This window comes from Phoenix dactylifera, chromosome 11 (assembly GCF_051530095.1).
Source record: "Phoenix dactylifera cultivar Ajwa chromosome 11, Ajwa_hap1_PhDact_Kaust_v1.1, whole genome shotgun sequence".
Taxonomy (NCBI): Eukaryota; Viridiplantae; Streptophyta; class Magnoliopsida; order Arecales; family Arecaceae; genus Phoenix; species Phoenix dactylifera.
Window position 1 is genome coordinate 19,911,457 of NC_143200.1, and position 18,758 is coordinate 19,930,214.

The following is an 18,758-nucleotide window of genomic DNA, read 5'->3' on the forward strand; positions in this document are numbered from 1 at the left end:
TATACATCTAAATAATAATTTTATAAAAACTATTTATATAATTTTTTATATTTTAGAGGATATATATGCAATAAGCCTCAGGTCAGGTCAACAATAGAGTGGGAGAGAGGGAAGCCGAGCAGAACGCTCGCTGGAATCTTCGTATCTCTCTCTTCCGAACGCCAGCAGACGAAACAGTGGATGAAGGGAGAGCAGAGAGGAAACAGTTCCAATACTTCTCTCTCCAGAGTCCAGATTAGAAATCCCGCATCATCACATAATTAGTAGCCCTCCCCGTGCTTCTCTCGCCGATTTATCCTCGGATTCTTCTCGTTCTTGGAGATTCCCGTCTCGCCTTCTGCTCTCGGATCGCCGCACTAGAGTTTCCGTGAGGTGTAGCCTTCAGATCCGCCATCGTCGTATTCTCCTGCCGGGTTGATTCCTGGATCCGTGTTTCTGGAGTTCTTTTCTTGATTTTATTAGTTCGGCTGTGGAACTCGTTTCTTGTTGCTTTGGATCCGGGAAATCGGAATCTAGGGTGCAGTTTCTTGATTTCGAGGGGTTTTTGAACGGTTTGGGAGAAAGACTTGAGGAGTTACAAGATTCGGTGCGGTTCTAGTGGATCTTTGAGGGGTTACTGGGATTTACTAAGGGTTTCGTTTTCGGGAGAGGATTTATTCGCGGATTCGAATGACGGTTGAGTCAATGCAGGTCGCGAGCCTCTCCTTTGAAAGGATTTTGCGGTTCCTTTAAACTGGAAGATTTTCCGGGTCCTTTGAACTGAAAGCTTCTGATGAGGTACCAGCCGTTCTCTTATCTAATCTTGGAATTATAGATGTAATATTCAGATCTGATGATCAAAAAAAGAAAGAAAAAAGATGAGAAAATAGTTTGTAGATTATTCTTTAGTTACTGGCACTGATCAGCTGTCGAATTTTCCTTGTTTGCAGAGCCTTGTTTGGATCTTTGCTGCACTCTAGGACCCCTCAGTGATACTGATATGTAAGATAGTTCTATCTTTTTTCCTGGTTTTTAAATCAGAATAACAACATTAGCGGGGAGACGGTGTTTTTGCGATTCAGTATGGACTTTTACTAACAGTATCAGTTGCAGTTTTCGTCTTTTCAAGTCTGAGATCTCGAAAATGTCAGGTATGTTTATTTAGTTTTTCCTCCCTCGACTCTGTAGAATAGTCATATAAAAGCAGTGATTTGATTGTTTTTTTCTGAACGATTGATCGTGCATTGCGGCATTGCAGTCTGCCACGCAGAAGGATTTGAAGGATCGGTTAGTTGTGATGAGAGAAAGGAGAGGAGATCAGATGTGGAGATCTCGGAAGACGAAAGAAGGAGAACAAAGATCGGGTCTCTGAAGAAGAAGGCTTTGAATGCTTCCACTAAGTTTACTCATTCTCTTAAGAAAAGAGGGAAACGGAAAGTCTATTTCAGGGTGCCTTCTGTTGCTATCGAGGACATAAGGGATGCTGAAGAGGAGCGCGCAGTCTATGCTTTCCGGCAAGAGCTTGTTGCCAAGGATTTATTGCCTGATAAACATGATGACTATCACACATTGCTCAGGTTAGCAATGATGTTTAAGATTTTCTTTGCGTTCTGTTTTCATAATTCAATCATCTGCTATACCTGAAGCTGTGTAATGTTTGTTATTATATCTTGTAAAATTTTAAGTTCTAAGCATGCGTTTAAGCTATACCTATGGTGGCTAATTATTCCGTTCATTTTGTGCAGGTTTCTCAAGGCTAGGAAATTTGACTTTGAGAAAACGACCCATATGTGGGCTGAGATGCTTAGATGGAGAAAAGAGTTTGGAGCAGACAACATTTTGGAGGTGAGGCAACTATCACATACTGCAGAGCACTTCTACATGCATTAAGGAAACAGTTTAAAGATTTGGGAGGCATAGTGAGTCTTATCAGATAATGATATGATAACAACAAGATTATGGGAGTCTGAGTCTTTATAAAAGTATATGTATCTTTATTGCAAAATATGGAAAGTGAATAATCTAGATGTGAGTAGTTCACTGTGTGACAGATTTAACAGTCTAGTGCAATCTTTGCCAATTATAAGAAGCTCTATTTTCTATTTGTTTTCAAATTTATCAGGGTATTATGGTTCATTTCGATCTGTCCTCTCTGAATGGTCTTTGAGGATGTATATCTCTTTAGAGGTACAGTTAAGAACTTCTTTCTATAATGTGTTATTTTCACACATTTACATCCTTAGTTTTAGCTAATCTTTTTATTATAGCGGGCTAATTCCAGCATAAAAATGTTTTCACAATTTATAATGCTTGTTGTTCTGAATATGTTACTTCCTTAATTACAATTTGCTTTTGTTATCTCGAAGCCATTCTTAATCCTTAATTTACATATGGCATGGTAATGACAATCAAATGTACTGGATTCAAGGATTTTGCCTTTGAAGAACTGGAGGAAGTCCTGTGCTATTATCCCCAAGGATACCATGGAGTGGACAGGCAGGGAAGACCTGTATATATTGAGAGGCTCGGAAAAGTTGAGCCGAACAAGCTTACTCACATTACCACCGTCGAGCGCTACATAAAATATCACGTACAGGAATTTGAGAAGGCCCTGCATGAGAAATTTCCTGCTTGCTCAATTGCTGCCAAAAGACACATTGATTCGACAACTACAATACTGGATGTGCATGGTGTGGTAAGATGGCACCTCTGCTTTTTTTTTTTTCTTTCTTTTTCTCTATTTTTTTAATCTGTTTACTGTATTATTGATGCTAATATGGTTACAAGGGTTTATCTCTTTTAAATGAGAAACAGAAAAGATTTCCCATATCATATTTTGCTTTCTGGTGATCTTCTTTAGTCACCGAGGAAGCCACTCTGATATAGAGTTGTCCTTGTATTGGTATTCAGGGATTGAAGAATTTCAGCAAGACAGCAAGAGACCTCTTGCACAATATGCAGAAAATAGATGGTGATTACTATCCTGAGGTATCTACTGTTTTATGCTAACATATTCTTGTCAAGTAGCTCTTGTTTAGTATTCATAGGAGGGTTGCTCAAACGTTCATGTATGCAGACACTACATCAAATGTTCATTGTAAATGCTGGTCATGGTTTCAAGCTGCTTTGGAACACTGTAAAGGGATTTCTTGACCCCAAAACTACAGCAAAGATACATGTAAAGATCCATGCTTCTGAAGTAAATATGTGGGTTTCTCCCCGATTTCTTCAGCTTTGATTCATGGTTTATTTAATATGCACAGGTACTGGGGAGCAAATATCAGAGCAGGCTTCTTGAAGCTATTGATGCAAGGTTGGTTTGTTTTATCTATGCTAGCTCTGATGCTATCAATTGTTTCCTTTATATTCTCTAGCTGCTGTAAATCAGATTTTCCACCCTGGTTTTTCCTTCAGCCAACTGCCAGACTTCCTGGGTGGCTCATGCACATGCTGTGATGAAGGTGGATGTCTTAGATCTAATAAAGGACCATGGAATGACCCTGTCATTATGAAGGTAGGACATGTCATGCAGTAACAGGCCAACCATGTTATATTATATCAGATCACAATTTCTTTATATTACATCCTTAATCAAATATACAGAGTCCGTTGATCAACCAAGAGCATGAAGTGCACTGATATGATTTACGATTTTTACCTGTAGCTTGTACATTGTGTTGAAGCAGCATTTGTGAGGGAAATTAGGCGAGTATCTGATGGAGAACAAAGAAATGCTCCCTGTCCTAGGCTACGTCCACTGAAGGCAAGACACTGAATTGTTCATGGTGTTTAGTATAGGTTGATTGTGTAGATCAATTATTCATCTTTCCTTTTGCAAACTGAATGGCAGGGAAGATGTAGTGACACATCAACAGCTGAATCAGGATCAGATGTTGATGATCTTGGTTCTCCTGTTATATCCAGAACTGCTGAATACACTCGATTGGCTCCAGTTCAAGAGGAAGTGAGTAGTGTGCTTTGATTTACATGTGCAATATGACCATATTTATGAACCTTGTTTTGTAATTTTTTGACTATGCATGAAGATGTGTTATAGTTATGATGTGGATCTGAAGTGCCAAGATGGATATCTCCTATAATATTTAAGCTTACAAACGAGATTTGAAGTGGATACCATATTAAGGTATATTATGATGCTTTCATCTTTAGGATACACAGCTTAATTTGATTCTGGATATGGAGACTAATGCAGGATCCTTCATTATAATATCTTTCATACTAAAAAGAAAAAAAAAGAAAGAAAACAAACATCTATCTAGAAATTGGACTGATAAGTGAGTATTTATAAGTTCTATTTCACCTTACCATTTCATAAGTTCTTTTTAGAGCTCATTTTTTTCAACAAACCAATCCGATATTCCTAGGAAGATTGCCTTCTAAAGGATTTCGAAAGTTTAAGTTGGAAGTTGAAGCAGGTCCTAGAGATGGTAACATATTTATTTTTGTGTGTTTCTCTGTGATTTTCTAAATCTCCACTTTCTAGGTAACAGCCACTCCCTGTAATGATAACGTTGAGCTCACTCCCTTGTAAGAAACAGATAAGAAAAAAAGAAGACCAGATAATAAAACTTATGGATATATGCAATGGTGAATCTCAAAACATAATGTTGACCTACCAATATTATTTGCTGGAATTATAATATTCAGATATTGACACACTTATATTCTACCTGAGCCATTTCCTTATTGACTTCATATATACTATGACAATATATGAAGGAAAAATTAGTCATTTCTTTAAAGGCCTGTTTAGATGACAGAAGATCTTATTGGCCTGATAAGATCTTCCTATGGAGGGACTTTATCGTGAAAATACAGTGAAGTGGACCCGGTCCAATAGATTGGAGAAGCAATGGAACACCTAATTGCTATTATCTAGGGATAAGGTAAATCACCTGGAGAATGGAATCCATTATCCCTGAAAAACAAGGATTAGCTATCACCTGGCACTGTGATCTCTTGGAGCCATCCCAACTTAGCCGTACTTTTAAAATGAACACAACCGGCCAGAAGATCTTACTAGACTGATAAGATCTTCTGGCATCAAAACAACCCCCAAATCCTTGAATTATTCTGTTCAGTCATACTCAGTTCCCATTCTTGCTCATTCACTAACATGTAATTCACTTAGGCTGATTTGGAAGTGGAATAAGAGGGAGTAAAAGCCATTTAAGTTAGTTAATCCACCCTTTTTCAGCCAAACACTTGGGTAAACCATGTCTTCAGAAGGGCAAAAAGTTATTTCTGAAAAGTTGGTACCCAATAAAAGAGGGGTAATTTATTCTGGAGCAAAGAGGAGTAGGAGTAAGTTAACCCATTTACACTGGTTAACTTATTCCACTTCCAAATGCAGCCTTAACGTTAAAAGAGGGTGCTGGGCGGAGTGGGTCCAAATGTCCAATAAACAACTTAATACTATTTGCTTTATATATGCTTTGTTGAATGCTGAATTTTGTTGTATCTATTGGAAAGCATGACTTTCCGTTTTTCACTGTTCTAGATTCCCTAAAGTGTTACTTTATCATATTTATATGCCTATTACTTTTTCCTTTTAGGGTCTGTATTATTGCCTCACCAATATATCCATGATATATCTCTCATGGGATTCAGATCTGAATTTCTTTTTAAATTTTGGGATACTATCAAAAAGATGATTCTTTTGTCCATCTTGAAAAATCTTTAAACTATGGCATCAAAGGCCTTCTTATTCCTTTCTTCTTCCTCTCCACCTGTCTCCTCCCTTCAGCTGGTTCGCACTGACGTTCCTGATATAATTGACATGACATCCATGATCCACAGTTCCATACTGCCCATTAATTATCTTTACAATCTAAACCCCTACTTTTGTCCTCGGTAGTTTGTGCTACGTGGTAAAGATGCTAATCATCATATTTCATTAAACTGGCATTCTGACATTAATGATATAATTGCATGTATATGCTTATCTTCATGTGCAGTTGCAGTAATAGTTACTAATCATTATGATGCAGTATTTTTTGTTCTTTCTAGTAGATGTTAAATGTATCTTTTTTCATTATTGTGATATAGTTCAGGGCGACAGATTCTACATCTTACTACAATTGCAATCGTGACTTCAAGATGATTGATAAAGCTGTAGACTGCAGAAGGGGAGCAGGATCTGCTTGTAATGCATCTAAAGAACACAAGGATCATGGGTGTACCTTTGCCAATGGAACATCACATTCACTAGGTACTGATAATAAGATCTACTCCCGCATAATTTGTTAGTCAACCCTGCTCTCTAAGTTCCTTTCTTGCCATCCTCTGAAAGTTCTCTTTTACTAGAAACGAAAATTTACTACTGCTTCAGTTGATTGTTTCTGCAATTATGTTGCACTAGAGCCTAATAAGCAGCTTGTCTAAGTCCTAAGCCAGTGATTTTTTCATTGTTGGGAACATTATAGACTATGATTTGCTCCACACATCTTTTGGTATCTTTGCATGTTGGTATTTTTGACAACTTTCATGTCCCATCATGAAGTATTTGTGGCAGCCTGGTTTTGTTACAAGAGAAGCTGCTTAATCATGACAATTTTAGCGTTGGAATATAGCAGTTGATAATCTTTTAGAACTATAAGTGCTCAGAATGGCCCATGCTTGATTCCATTATAGTGAATTCCAATGGTGATAAAATAAATATGATGTAGGTTTGGATGTGTTTTTATTGTTCTGCTACTTGTTTTTTTTCCCTGGCAAACTGAAATTGTTAGCGAAGTTCTGCAATTTGTCAAATTATTACCGCAATTCCCTAATTGTAGAAGGAATTGAACTACTTTTTAATTTTCTTGGTTCTTTATTGCTGTATTTGCTTATGTTTATCTACATATGGATCACTGTCATTGTTGCCTGTTACATCTTCTGTTGGTACTAAGTTAATTGCATGTATATATACACTTTGCTCTGGCAGTTTGGGCCAGCTATACAAATCCTACTTTAATCATCTTTTCATAACTATGGCTGTCTTCTAAAATGGAAGTTGCTCATCATTTCTCATTACTACTATTTCCCAGTATTCTCCAATCACCTTTCCGACCCTTTAGTCTATTGATTCCTCATTGCAGATGTCCAAAGGCCTGCACGTTAAAGTTGAGGCACAATGAGAACATTGCCAAATATATTAAAAGAATATATTCAAGTCTGCGATGTGTGAAATTTTACATCCAAAATGCAGTTGCAAGAAAGTGACTAGAATAAAATATCATGAATTAAAATCTACATTACAAAGGCAACAAGGGTCGCTTTTAGGGAACTGCATTAACATAAATTTTTCACCTTTTAGTGCCTTTGAGTTCTCATGTTGCTTTAAAACCAGTTGAAACTTGTAGAATTACTATAATTTATGAAAGGAGTGGCGATGGCAGTTTGGTTAGATAATAGGCTGTTTAGTATGTTTTGGTGAGATGTTTAATAAAATATTTTCCTGTAGATTATAAAGTGTCTCTTCTTTAGTTTTTGTGCTACCAAGATCCTTTGAATTTTCAAATGGGGAATTTTGATGTATCTCTTACGGTTTCAGGTAACTTGGGCACTGATCTGTGCAAACACACCAAGGAAGATTCAGAGGAAGGAAATATAAGATATCTTGCAAGAGCACTAGTCGCATTTTTGGTTAAACTGCTACCCTTCTTTCGTTTCTTTGGTTGTAGACAAGAAAGGAGGTTGGAGAACATTCATCCATCAGATGCATTGGTCCTTACTCCAGATAACCATCCGAGTGTGGAAGCTGTCAAGGAAGACCATGTCAGTCCTTGTTTAGAACGCCTTCAGAGGCTCGAGTTGATGTGCAATGAACTCAGTAGCAAGCCTGCAGAGATTCCACAGGAAAAAGACCGTGCACTCCTTGATTCTTGGGACAGGATAAAGTCCATTGAGTTTGACCTTGGGAAGACGAAGAAGGTAATCTTTTATTGTATATTTAATGGTTTTTTGTGTTCTAAGGTGAGTCAAACAGCATGCAGTAAGTTAGAAAGAGTATCATATTAAAGTTCAGCTATATCATAAAAGGAAGCACTTAATATTTTGAGTGTGGTTCCTGATCTGGATTAACAACAACGGCAATATTTGATGCTTTTAATGAATATTCGTGCTGGAGCATCACTATTCCATCAAAGCTTCACTTCAGAAAGTTAGCTTTTATCTAACTTGGACACTGTTATCATTACTGGGGATGCATCTCCATGATGTTGAGTGGCATCATTTTTCTCCCCATTTTTTTTTTTGTTTGTATTACTTCTTCAGGAAATTTGTATACTATAAGCAATTGGCCCAAAAAAGATCCAGAGTTGTATATATGTGTAACATATTTATGTATAATTAAGAAATTTTATCCCATTTATATCGTTTTATTGTTCATTTTTCTTATATATTTTCTCTGAGATAATGCTTTTTGATAGATTGTGATCACATGTTCTTTTAGGTATTGCAGGCCACAGTGGTGAAGCAAATGGAGATTGCAGAAATGTTAGAAGCTGTACAGGAGTCCAATCTCAGGGTATGCTGAAAAAACCATTTACCATCAAACTGTTGAGTTCATCCACATCTTTGTGAACAACCTAACTATAGATTTTTTTAAAAGAAACCTTTGGTTTGTCTCACTTCTTTTGACTAAATTAAAGCTAAACCTAAAACGAGCATTGAATACATGATGTCTCTGATTGTGTAGATCTTGGAGAAATATTTTGTTACCTTAGGATTTTTAATATACCATTGATCCTGATTCTCATGAACTGGGTCATATTTGCCACACTTCAAATTCTACGTTTCTAAATATGTCAGGTACTTAAGACACTTCAAATCTTTTAATGATTGCACCATCATCCTGTGCTAGCGCTTAGCTTGCCTAGTTTATTTTATCAAATTATGGAGACGTTGGTTTAAATCATATCTACAAATTTTCACTAGTATAGGTCTCCAAAAGTCAGAGAGACCAGATTGATAATACTCATCTCTTTATTTTGTTTATTACTGAGTCTATGTTTCCGTTTATCTTGTCTGCTACTGTTGTCAAATTGCAATCATGGTCTGCACCATTTTGGATCTAACTGGTACATCTTGCTTGCATCGTTGTTTGCAGAGAAGGAAGTTTTGTTAAAACCTAAAGAGAGAGTGGCTGTACATGGTTGAGAAGCGTAGCTTTGGCGTCAGATTAGCATTGAAAGAATACTTCCTGCTATACAGTTTTCTTTCTTTCTTTCTTTCTTTCTTTTGGTCCGTGATGAGATTTGTCACGTTTACGAACTGTTATGAGCGTGCTACATGCAGCATCATGGAAAAGCCGAGATGGTGGATGAGGGAAAAAGGAAAAACAAAAAGGAAAGTTAATATATAGTTTTTCTTTGTTTTGTTATGAAATGGCGTCTCTCGCTCTACCTCTAAACCTGAGCCCTTGTCCACCAGTTCTAGTGTGGCTTCATGGGTTGTTAGGGATCTAGTTTTGGAGTTTGCTCCACCATCCAGATATTTGTCCTTTGAGCGGCCTCATCGAATTTTATCATTCTTAAAGGTTTATGAGGCTTTAAGCTGCTGCACAGGAGATGACGCCAAAGCATCTGGAGCCTGGGGCGGGCATCATTTGAACGGGAATAAAAGAAGTCTGTCTCAAGTGGGACCAAATTCGATCATGGTCGTTCACTATTTTGTTAATAATTCCATCTCATCAATTGCAGAAGAAAACATTCGGACTGCATCACATAAAAACCAAGGTACCTACCTTGGGATCTATATGTTTTGGAGAATGGATAAATAGAGTAGTTCCTTTTTTTTTTTTTAAATTGACTCGGAGAGGACAAGTATTTAGCTGGATCCTAAGGAAGGTGTAACGGGAGTGAATTATTGATTACTTGCAAGGATTATCTGCATTGCAATCTTGATTTTGGTTGGATCAAAATGACAATCTTATAAATTGCAACCATGACTGATGGATGTCCACCGTTCCGATCTAATTAAAGATTTCTAATTATTTGTCAACCTATATACTCATGCTGCTTGCTGCGTGTCTTGCTGCTCTTAGAAGGGCGTTATAAATCGAAGGCAGTATTTACCAAGAGGGTGATGGATTAAGATGGAGCATGTATAGTGGTGGCAGGTGGATGAAGGTGGTAGATGAAGTCATGAAGAGCCCTCGTTATATTACTGCCTGGCTAACCAGCAGCTTGGCCTGCAGAAGTCCCTATTGCTCGACAATTTGGTGTTAATTGAGTTGCCTCTACCCTAACCTTAGCGCCCTTGATTTTAGAGTTACGAATACGCAAACAGATAATTTCCGCCAACACAACTGGCACTACCAGGTGACATATCTAGGCTGTCCTGCTGACATACATGGATGGTTCACGTCCCTCGAAGAACACTTGAAAACCGTATGTGAGACTATACTTAAAAAAGTCAAATTCATGAAGTCATATTTGAAAAGGTTGGGGCTTAATGTTTATATACCTTTTGGAAATTTTGTTGTATTTTCTTTCACCATCCAAACAGCTGAAAATTCAATTTGAAATATTTTATATTCTTTGGGTCCTTCTCCAAGCAATCGGAGAGACTGAAGTTACAGCGGACCAAAAAGATTCTAGTTACAGCATCAATCGAATATTTTGTGCGCTTGAATTGGTCACACTCATCCCGAGTAATGGAAATGAGTGATGAGAGTTCTGGGCTCCTCCCCCGATGCCTGGTCAGGCCGTCGTTGGCATGAAGGCGATTGTCTCCGAAAGCTGTGATGTGATCTGGAGATCATGTATAATCCACTTCGATTGGGCCCTTGCTCAAGAATAGTGCAGCCACAAAGCCCAAGGATTATCGGCCCATTAGCCTCGGTAACACGCTATATAAATTAGTGACAAAATTTTGGTGAATAGGATGAAACGCCTTATGCCTTCTTCAGCATCAGAGGAATAAGGTGCTTTTGTGTTTGGCAGAAATATTTCATAGAATGTGTTCGTGGCTTGGAAACTATGCATTCCTGATTTTATGCTCCAAAAACCAAAGCCTTTGTGGTAATATCTGCACCAGCAATATTGTCTATTTTTTTTCCTACAACTTTTAGGTCGCATGTTCTTCCTTCACTTCGGCCTCCATAGTTATCCTAATCTCCTTCTGTTAAATTTGAATCCAATGGGGGTTCGAGGATGTCTCTTGTCTCCTTTATCTTTTAAAAGAACTTGTTAGCACTGGATCGCTCAAAGGGTATTAGCTGACTGCCAATTGGTCCTGTATCTTCGCACCTGCTTTTTTTTTGTTTGCAGACGGCTGCTACTTTGTTGCTAATGAAAGGAATTGTTAGATTTTAAAAAAGATCATGATGGATTACTGTTCACAGTCTGGTTTGGCGTCAACTAAATAAATCTCATGTCCAGTTTAGTCGCACATCACGTTTTGATTTGCAGCATTTATTAGTTCCGATCTGGGGATTCAGGTTAAATCTGTTGTTTGAAGTATTAGGGTATCCCCATATCTAGATCTAAACCTAACAGACAGACTTAGCTCCAACAAAATTGAACGCCATACTAGAGGGTGGAAAAGGAAGGCATTGTCCTTTGCTGGTAGAGGCAGTGAAATTTGTGTGACCGTTCAAAAGGAATGGGATCCGAGGTCGTAACTCCAGACTCTTTGTAGTTAGGACGTCAAATATTCGACGTAACTGCCATCGAAGCATAGCTGAGAGCTGTATGAAAGGGCATCACCTATGGGAGGCTAGTTCTGGGTGGAACAACGTTTTCCTTGATGAGGACTTGACTGTGGTGATCGAGTGGATTCAAGGCCAGCACAAATATGATAACGGACAACTGTTGCTTCAAATATAAATAGGCTATAGAGAGGATGTGGCTCCGTCCGGGCCATTTATGTCTATTGGGATGCAAATGGTATTGCTGACTGGGTTGCCTCCTATGCTGTACAATATTCAGAAGGAATCCTTTAGAAGAATCACGAGTCTGTTCCATTTTCTCTTCTTCAACTTCTTCTTTTTAATCTTACTGGTTGTACTCATGTACGATCAATGTGAGTCACCGTTGTGTCGGAAAAAAAAAAAAAAAAAAGTCCAGAAAGCTAATCATACATTCCTTCTGATATTGCTGAAGCCTTCATTCGGATACATATTCCTTTGAACTCTTATCCAGCCAGATTATGTTGGGGAAATGACAAATCTAGTCAAACTTCCAAAAGTCTCTAAATATTTCTCTGACTGAGGTACTAACTATCTATTGAATCCAAGGTCTTCTCTAATATTTGGAAGAGCAAGGTGGCACCTAGAGTCCGTTGTTTTTGCTGGCAACTCTGGTGGAATCGAATCCCATGCAAGCAAAGCCTAGCTAGGAAATGTCTGTCACACAATGAACACATCTATTATAAACTCTATCTTGACCGGGTGGAGGAAGTCGATCATGTCGTTGTTCTCCGCCCTTTTGCAAGCTTTGTTCGAGCATACTTTATGGACCACCAACTTTGTTAACGTGTGTAACCTGTAATATTAATAGAGTTGTTATCGTACTCAATATCTGTTATATTTAAGCTTTTATATATATACCCTGTATATATTATTGTGTTCAAGCACTTTATACAACAATCAGAATTATGGAAATTTTTCCTTCTACTTCTTCCCTTGTTTTAGCAAAACTCCGCAGCCACTTTTCATTAGCAGATGATCCACTGAGTTTAATATCTAATTCTCTGACAAAGGATTCTTGCTCTACAGTGCTCTACGCTGGATGGTCCATGTGCAGTGGTAGGAATGAAAGAGTTTTCCGAGGAAAATTTTGCGTCTTAAATAAAATGTAATCGTATTGTTACCCTCCAACAAATATATTTTCCTTATAAATTATATACATCATGTACTCTATGTTATACACCGCCTGTCTGTGATGGAATTGAAATCCTCCGTAACACTCCATACTCTTGTCAATGAATTCTTCTAAGGAAACCATTATCACATTTACATATTGTCCAACGTTTTAGCAGTTGATGGGAACATGTTTGCAAAAGAAATGATGTTTATCTATTTATCAGTGTAATTTTCGAGGAACATGCTATTGTTGTCTATCAAAATCTCTCTTCTCTGGGATCACTCATGTGCATCTTGTATCTCATGCAAAGAATCCAAAATGGTATACATACATCTCGGAGAGAAACCTTGATATACCAATCAAAATTCAATTTAACTTATAATCTTTATAATTTATTATTATATACAAAATTATATAACTATTTAATTTTACTTTACTTTAATTCAATAAATAATTTTATAAAATTAATATATATATATATATATATTAATTATATAAATAAGTAATTAATTTTCTATAAATAGTTAGTTAAAAATAATGAATATAAATAGAAAAAGAAAAAATATCTGAATTTTGCCGGACAGATAATTTTGTTAACGTAGGTATCCACTCCTTCATTTTTTTAATATAAAATTTAAAAACAATAAATTAATATATAGATTATTTTTTATTAATTTTTTAAAATTTTAAAATCAAACAATTAGTAAAAATTATCCACCTTTTCGACTCATCCGCCCTCCGATGACGCCAACCACACACTGTTAGCGGCATCGTGAAAAACTGGTTGACTCCGCTGGTCGACTCCCGCCATTGGGGAGTTGGAAAAGCGGAGGCGGAGGCCGTGTCGGCTTGACTCCGTCGCGCAAGCGGGTCTACGGTTAGTGGTATCCTGGAATACTGGTTGACTCCGATGATTGACTCCGGCCATTGGGAGTTGCAAAAGCGGAGGCGGAGGATATGTCGGCTTGACTCGGTTGCGCGAGCGGGTGTTCGCGCTCTCCTCTCTTCTCTTCTCCATTTTCTTCGCTTGAACAAACCCCAATTACTCTCTCTCTCTCTCGATTCTCCGTGGATTTCGAGTTCTATCGGGAGATCGTAGGAGGCGGGGAAACGTCGAAAGATGTCGTTTGCCTTTTTGGGCGGAGAGATGGATTTGTGTCGAAGCGTCTCCTTGCGGGCGGTTCTGTTTATGTTGTTGGTGGGACTGGCCACTGCTTCTACCTTCATCTCAGGTACCGATGCGTTTAATTTCAAATTTTTTTGATTTTTTTTTTTTGAGTTTGCGAGCTGATTCTTTGTTTTTTTTTTAAAAAAAAATCGTGGTAATGATAGATGCTGTGTTCCAATATCATGGATCTACGGGCCGGAGTTTGCTGCAGACGAAATCGAGTAAGATCAAGTCACATCGCTCTATGATCTGATTCAAGATTTTGTTTTTTATTCCTGATATTTTGCTGATTTATGGTATAAAAATTTGAACTTGGGCGCCATGGCCGCTGGAATCACCTGTTTGAACTCAGAATCATGCTTTAGAGGGCTTATTAGATTTTTTGTCTTGAAGAACTGATCTTCTTTTTCCCTGTATCTATGAGCTAGTTTAAGCTGGCTTGAGGATAGATATTAGAGTGAACTGAGAGAATTGGAGGAAAGAAAGGTGCAATTTTCTTACAACATTGGAATTTCAATGGTGAAAATATATATTATCCAACCACTCACTGGGAGACAAATTGAACTCAAGAGAAGGTAAACAAGATACAGTGAGTCATTTAACTGAAAAGGAGATTGGAGCATCCAACGACGATGTGAGATTCTTGTCTGGAAGCATGACTGATAGCCATATTTTACCAAGAACTGCATGTCACCCACAGTTTAAGGTGGCATGTGAGATGAGAGCCAAGGAGGGAGTGGACGCACAGTTCAAGTTAGTTTAACATCATAATCCATAATTTAGCAGCCTATGTAGTTCTCTCGCAGAGTTGTAGTTCAAAGTGGCGCAGCCTTCGAGTAAAGGGGAGGAGCGAGTGCAATTACTTGTTTTGCAATTTTTGTTGAGTAGTTCAATGGAGCACCAGGGTTGGAGATTGAGATATTCACGGTAGTCTTTTTCGAAACTATGACTTAATTTGGCATACTGCCTAATTGGTAGGCAGGTTGTTGAGATATCATGCCAGAACCAGTAGAACGTAAGACACGGCCTTTTGTTTCGGGTTTTGCTGAATCACTAAATAGATTCTAGTTCTGAAAAGGTGATGACCGAGTGTCAAAAGAATCTCCACATGGAGCTTTTGATCAAGATAGATATGTTAAAGAGTGCAATTTGCCATGAACATCATTTAATCCTTTAGTTTCATCTTTGACCAGACACTACTAATTGAATACAACTTTGTCTTCCACATTGTGAGATCAGAGATTGCAAGTGTATTCAATTTCGGAGTCTTCATCCCCAGCTATTAGTTCATATATGACAAATCTAATTATCCAGGTGGCTTTATTTTGTCCATGAATACATGTGCTTTGGTTTTACATATATGCGTCCTTAATGGTACCATATGATGCAAATGCCCAATCTCTCAATTTTGACTTGTTTTCATGTCAAATAGTTGTAGAGTGGTTTTTATAATATCTAAGATCACATTTTGACATGTAGTATGTATTATTAATCAGAAAATCACTTTCTGTATCATACATAAACCAGACATGAGTGTGAGAGTTGGTTTGGCAATAAGTGCTTATCAACTTTGTTAAGAAAAAAAAAAGAGTACTCATTGTCCTGACAATTCTTTTATGCTTATAGGCATCATTATCAATTACTGTTATAAGTACCGTCTGCCACAGTTTACTCATATCGCCGCAAACTTGATCAATTAATGACCCAAAAACTTGAGAATCCAAGAGTTCATTGAAAAATCTTATCTAAGAACTCTGATTAGTTTAGAAACTTTTCTTTTCAATTATTCACTCCATCTCGATCATGTTGGTCCCAAATAGTTTTCCTATGTTTATATGTCAATATGTATGTAAGATTACATATGTTACTCAAAATATTTGTAATAGAAATACACACTGGTAATATTTTGTTTCGTAAGGCTAACTGAATGTTCCGGTGAGTTTCACCATTTTCGGGCATGATTATGCAATTTCAGGGACATCAGAGAATCGACACTTGCAGTTATGCAATGACACTTGGATGATGCAATCAAATAAGTTTTGATAAATAAAGTATGTGTGTTAAGCCATGCAATTTGCACAGAAATATGATTGCCTCAAACACAAATTCAGACGCACCTGCAAATCCAGAAAACTACATGACAATGACAAGATAGACAGCATTCTTCATAATTTATAAGTAAAACTTTGCAGAACTATTGAGTGAGTCGCTAATCTTATTAGAAGATCGTTGTCTGATGATGATAATGGTTGCTTTTCCCATGCTGCTACAATTATCACCACTAAAAAATACAGATGAACATAGTGAATGGAAGATATCTATCCTCAAAAATGAACTGCAACTATGGAAACTCCTCATTTATCTTGGACCATTTAGCTTTATAACTAATACTAAATCTAATGTCTTTTGATATCCCTGTCAGACTGCCCTGTGAACTTCGAGTTCCAGAATTACACAGTCGTCACGAGCAAGTGCAAGGGGCCCCATTATGCTGTTAACCTCTGCTGTGCTGCTTTCAAGGAATTTGCATGCCCATTTGCTGAGCAATTGAATGATGTCAGCAACAATTGTGCATCAGATCTGTTCTCTTATCTTAATGTCCATGGCAAGTACCCGCCAGGTCTGTTTGCCAGTGAATGCCACGACACCAAGGAAGGGCTTACATGTCCTCCTAGCCCTTCAAAGACACCGGATGACATTGCAAATGCTGGTGACATAAATCGAATCCTCACCTTTCTAATTGTCTTCATGTCTGGAGTGGTTCTGGCACTCCTATTCTCTTGAAGTTGGAAGACTTTATGTTTCTGGGAGCTGCATTGCTGCAGTCTGTTATTCGAATGGATGATCTGTGTTAGGAGTTAAGGCGAATTACTTCGGTGATGATGTCAAGAACATTTGGTTGTGGGGAGTATGCGCTATTTTTCTTTACACAAACTTATGTAGGTCTGCTATAGTGTAGTTCTAAGTTTTTTTTTTTTTTTTTGTACTATGAGAAGCAATTAATCTGCTCCTCATTCTTAGCATTTCAGACACCTTAAAATTGCAATCTGGCTGGTAAATGGTGGTCCCATTTGGAGAAAAGAAAGCTTTGAATTTGAGTCTTGCATGGGTTGAGTTTTGTAAGTTTACAGAGACCCACACGGGTGATCACAAAGTCATAATCATCTCTGTATTCTGGAAGACTTGCAGACTTTGTATGATACGTGATGCAATATGGGCACTGCTTTAATGGTAATAAAGCGTAGACTGACTTCTTTGTTTGTTTCAGCATTTTAATATATGTTTCTCAAACTATGAGCATTTTTGTAATTAGAGTTTATGATTTTTTTGAACTCTTAAGTAACAAAAAAGATCATGGACAACATTGATCATGGAAATTAATGTATATGAAAAACAAAAATAACTATGCACCCCTTTAATTTTGAGCCATATTTTGTTTCACTTTTATATTATTCTTAATTAATATTCTTTTTTTTTAATTTTGATATAAAGAACATGGCGAAAAACCAGTCGACAATTTTTTTAGTGAAACCTTTTCAGTTGTCATTCGTATGGGGATCCTCATTAAGAAGAAGAAGAAGAAAACTACTTAATTAGTGCTTGCAGATTTCGGGAGGAATCGCTTGCACAATTTTATGTGTGCCCAGTCCCATCACTAATCTTCTTTTTAGGCTTTTCTTTTCGACGTAAATTTAGTAACTGTAAGATATATTTTTTACAAATTAGACTCCATGCAGGATTAATTGTAGAAAGACTATGCAATGATGGTGCAACATCATTTCTGATTCACATATGGAGTAAAATATGGAATAGTTTTTGCAAGAAAATTGACTACTTTTTTTCTCTCCCACCAAACAAGTAATTTGATAGTTTGGTTCAAAGCTTTGCAAGTAAATGACTAACATATCGTTTTGATCAAAGTTCTTATTTATGCATTTAGCCATTGTGTTTGAATGATCAAGCCAATCGTATATAATGAATGCTATGCTCTTTTAATTGAATAGCACGATTAATATCACAACTCAAGTTAATGGAAGGGTGGTAGCGAGTTTTGTCTTCTGTAGACTCAAGTAACACATCTGTGTATTCATGGTAAACTAATTTATTATAATAATATATGAAGCCTGAATGGAGCGTCAAAAATGAAATCGAGCCATCCGCTTGTTTGACATTCCCAAGAATAAGAAGCACTACTAATTTATAGCATTACTTTTTTTTTTTGTGAAAAGAAAGGAGGGGGGAGAGGAAACCTCACCGGTGTAGCAGCCCTCACTGGGCCCTCCTTCTACTAGGAAATGTTCGATGCAGGCCACAAGTTCCACGTACCCTCCCCAACCCATGGGTTCCCTCCTGTAGGTTCCTCACCCACGGGTGAGTGCATCATCCAGCGCCACCTCGGTACCAGTAGACCAGTAGCGCTTCCATCGAAAGAATCCAGACGTGGGACATCTGGTTCTCAAATTTAATCGACGCCCACGTGTTTCGAACCTGGGCCACCCCAGCGCCACTTCAATACCAGCGGACCAGTAGCATTACTTTTCAAGAACAAATTGGGGAAACAAACACGATCCTCAGCAAGATGCTATTGAACAGTGCTAACTTTATACCCTTCTAGGTCTTCAAATGCATGCAACTCCAACAGTCCTATCAAATAAACCATACTATTCCAAGAGTTTGTTTATTCCTTTGCAGATTGATCAGCACTACAGATTAAACTGTGAGAGAGGCCAGCATAATTACAGGCTCTATAAGTTAGCTTTGATTTGGGATCTATGCAGGCGGATGAATGATGGAGT

The 18,758-nt window shown here is 37.6% G+C and overlaps 2 protein-coding genes across 5 annotated transcripts; both read left to right on the forward strand.

Annotated features, from left to right (window-relative positions):
* The first annotated feature begins 63 nt into the window (after positions 1 to 63).
* LOC103711974 (phosphatidylinositol/phosphatidylcholine transfer protein SFH13-like) lies at positions 64 to 9,372 on the forward strand. Of its 4 annotated transcripts, XM_008798323.4 has the most exons (17): positions 64 to 777; positions 930 to 981; positions 1,093 to 1,130; positions 1,238 to 1,556; positions 1,725 to 1,824; positions 2,102 to 2,166; positions 2,408 to 2,674; positions 2,890 to 2,967; positions 3,056 to 3,157; positions 3,243 to 3,292; positions 3,394 to 3,493; positions 3,644 to 3,742; positions 3,830 to 3,943; positions 6,049 to 6,211; positions 7,538 to 7,917; positions 8,438 to 8,512; positions 9,095 to 9,372. In XM_008798323.4, the coding sequence occupies exons 5-17, from the start codon at positions 1,788 to 1,790 to the stop codon at positions 9,110 to 9,112; spliced, it is 1,548 nt and encodes a 515-aa protein (XP_008796545.1). In that variant the 5' UTR covers positions 64 to 777; positions 930 to 981; positions 1,093 to 1,130; positions 1,238 to 1,556; positions 1,725 to 1,787; the 3' UTR covers positions 9,113 to 9,372. The 4 variants fall into 4 exon arrangements, with proteins under 4 accessions (XP_008796545.1, XP_008796542.1, XP_088563255.1 ...); XM_008798320.4 differs by lacking the exon at positions 2,102 to 2,166; XM_088707129.1 differs by lacking the exon at positions 2,102 to 2,166 and having other exon boundaries at positions 8,447 to 8,512.
* A 4,175-nt stretch (positions 9,373 to 13,547) lies between these two features.
* LOC103711975 (GPI-anchored protein LLG1-like) lies at positions 13,548 to 17,230 on the forward strand. Its single transcript, XM_008798324.4, has 3 exons — positions 13,548 to 14,026; positions 14,127 to 14,183; positions 16,385 to 17,230. Exons 1-3 carry the CDS (start codon positions 13,915 to 13,917, stop codon positions 16,744 to 16,746), a joined length of 531 nt encoding a protein of 176 aa, XP_008796546.1. The 5' UTR covers positions 13,548 to 13,914; the 3' UTR covers positions 16,747 to 17,230.
* Positions 17,231 to 18,758: the final 1,528 nt, after the last annotated feature.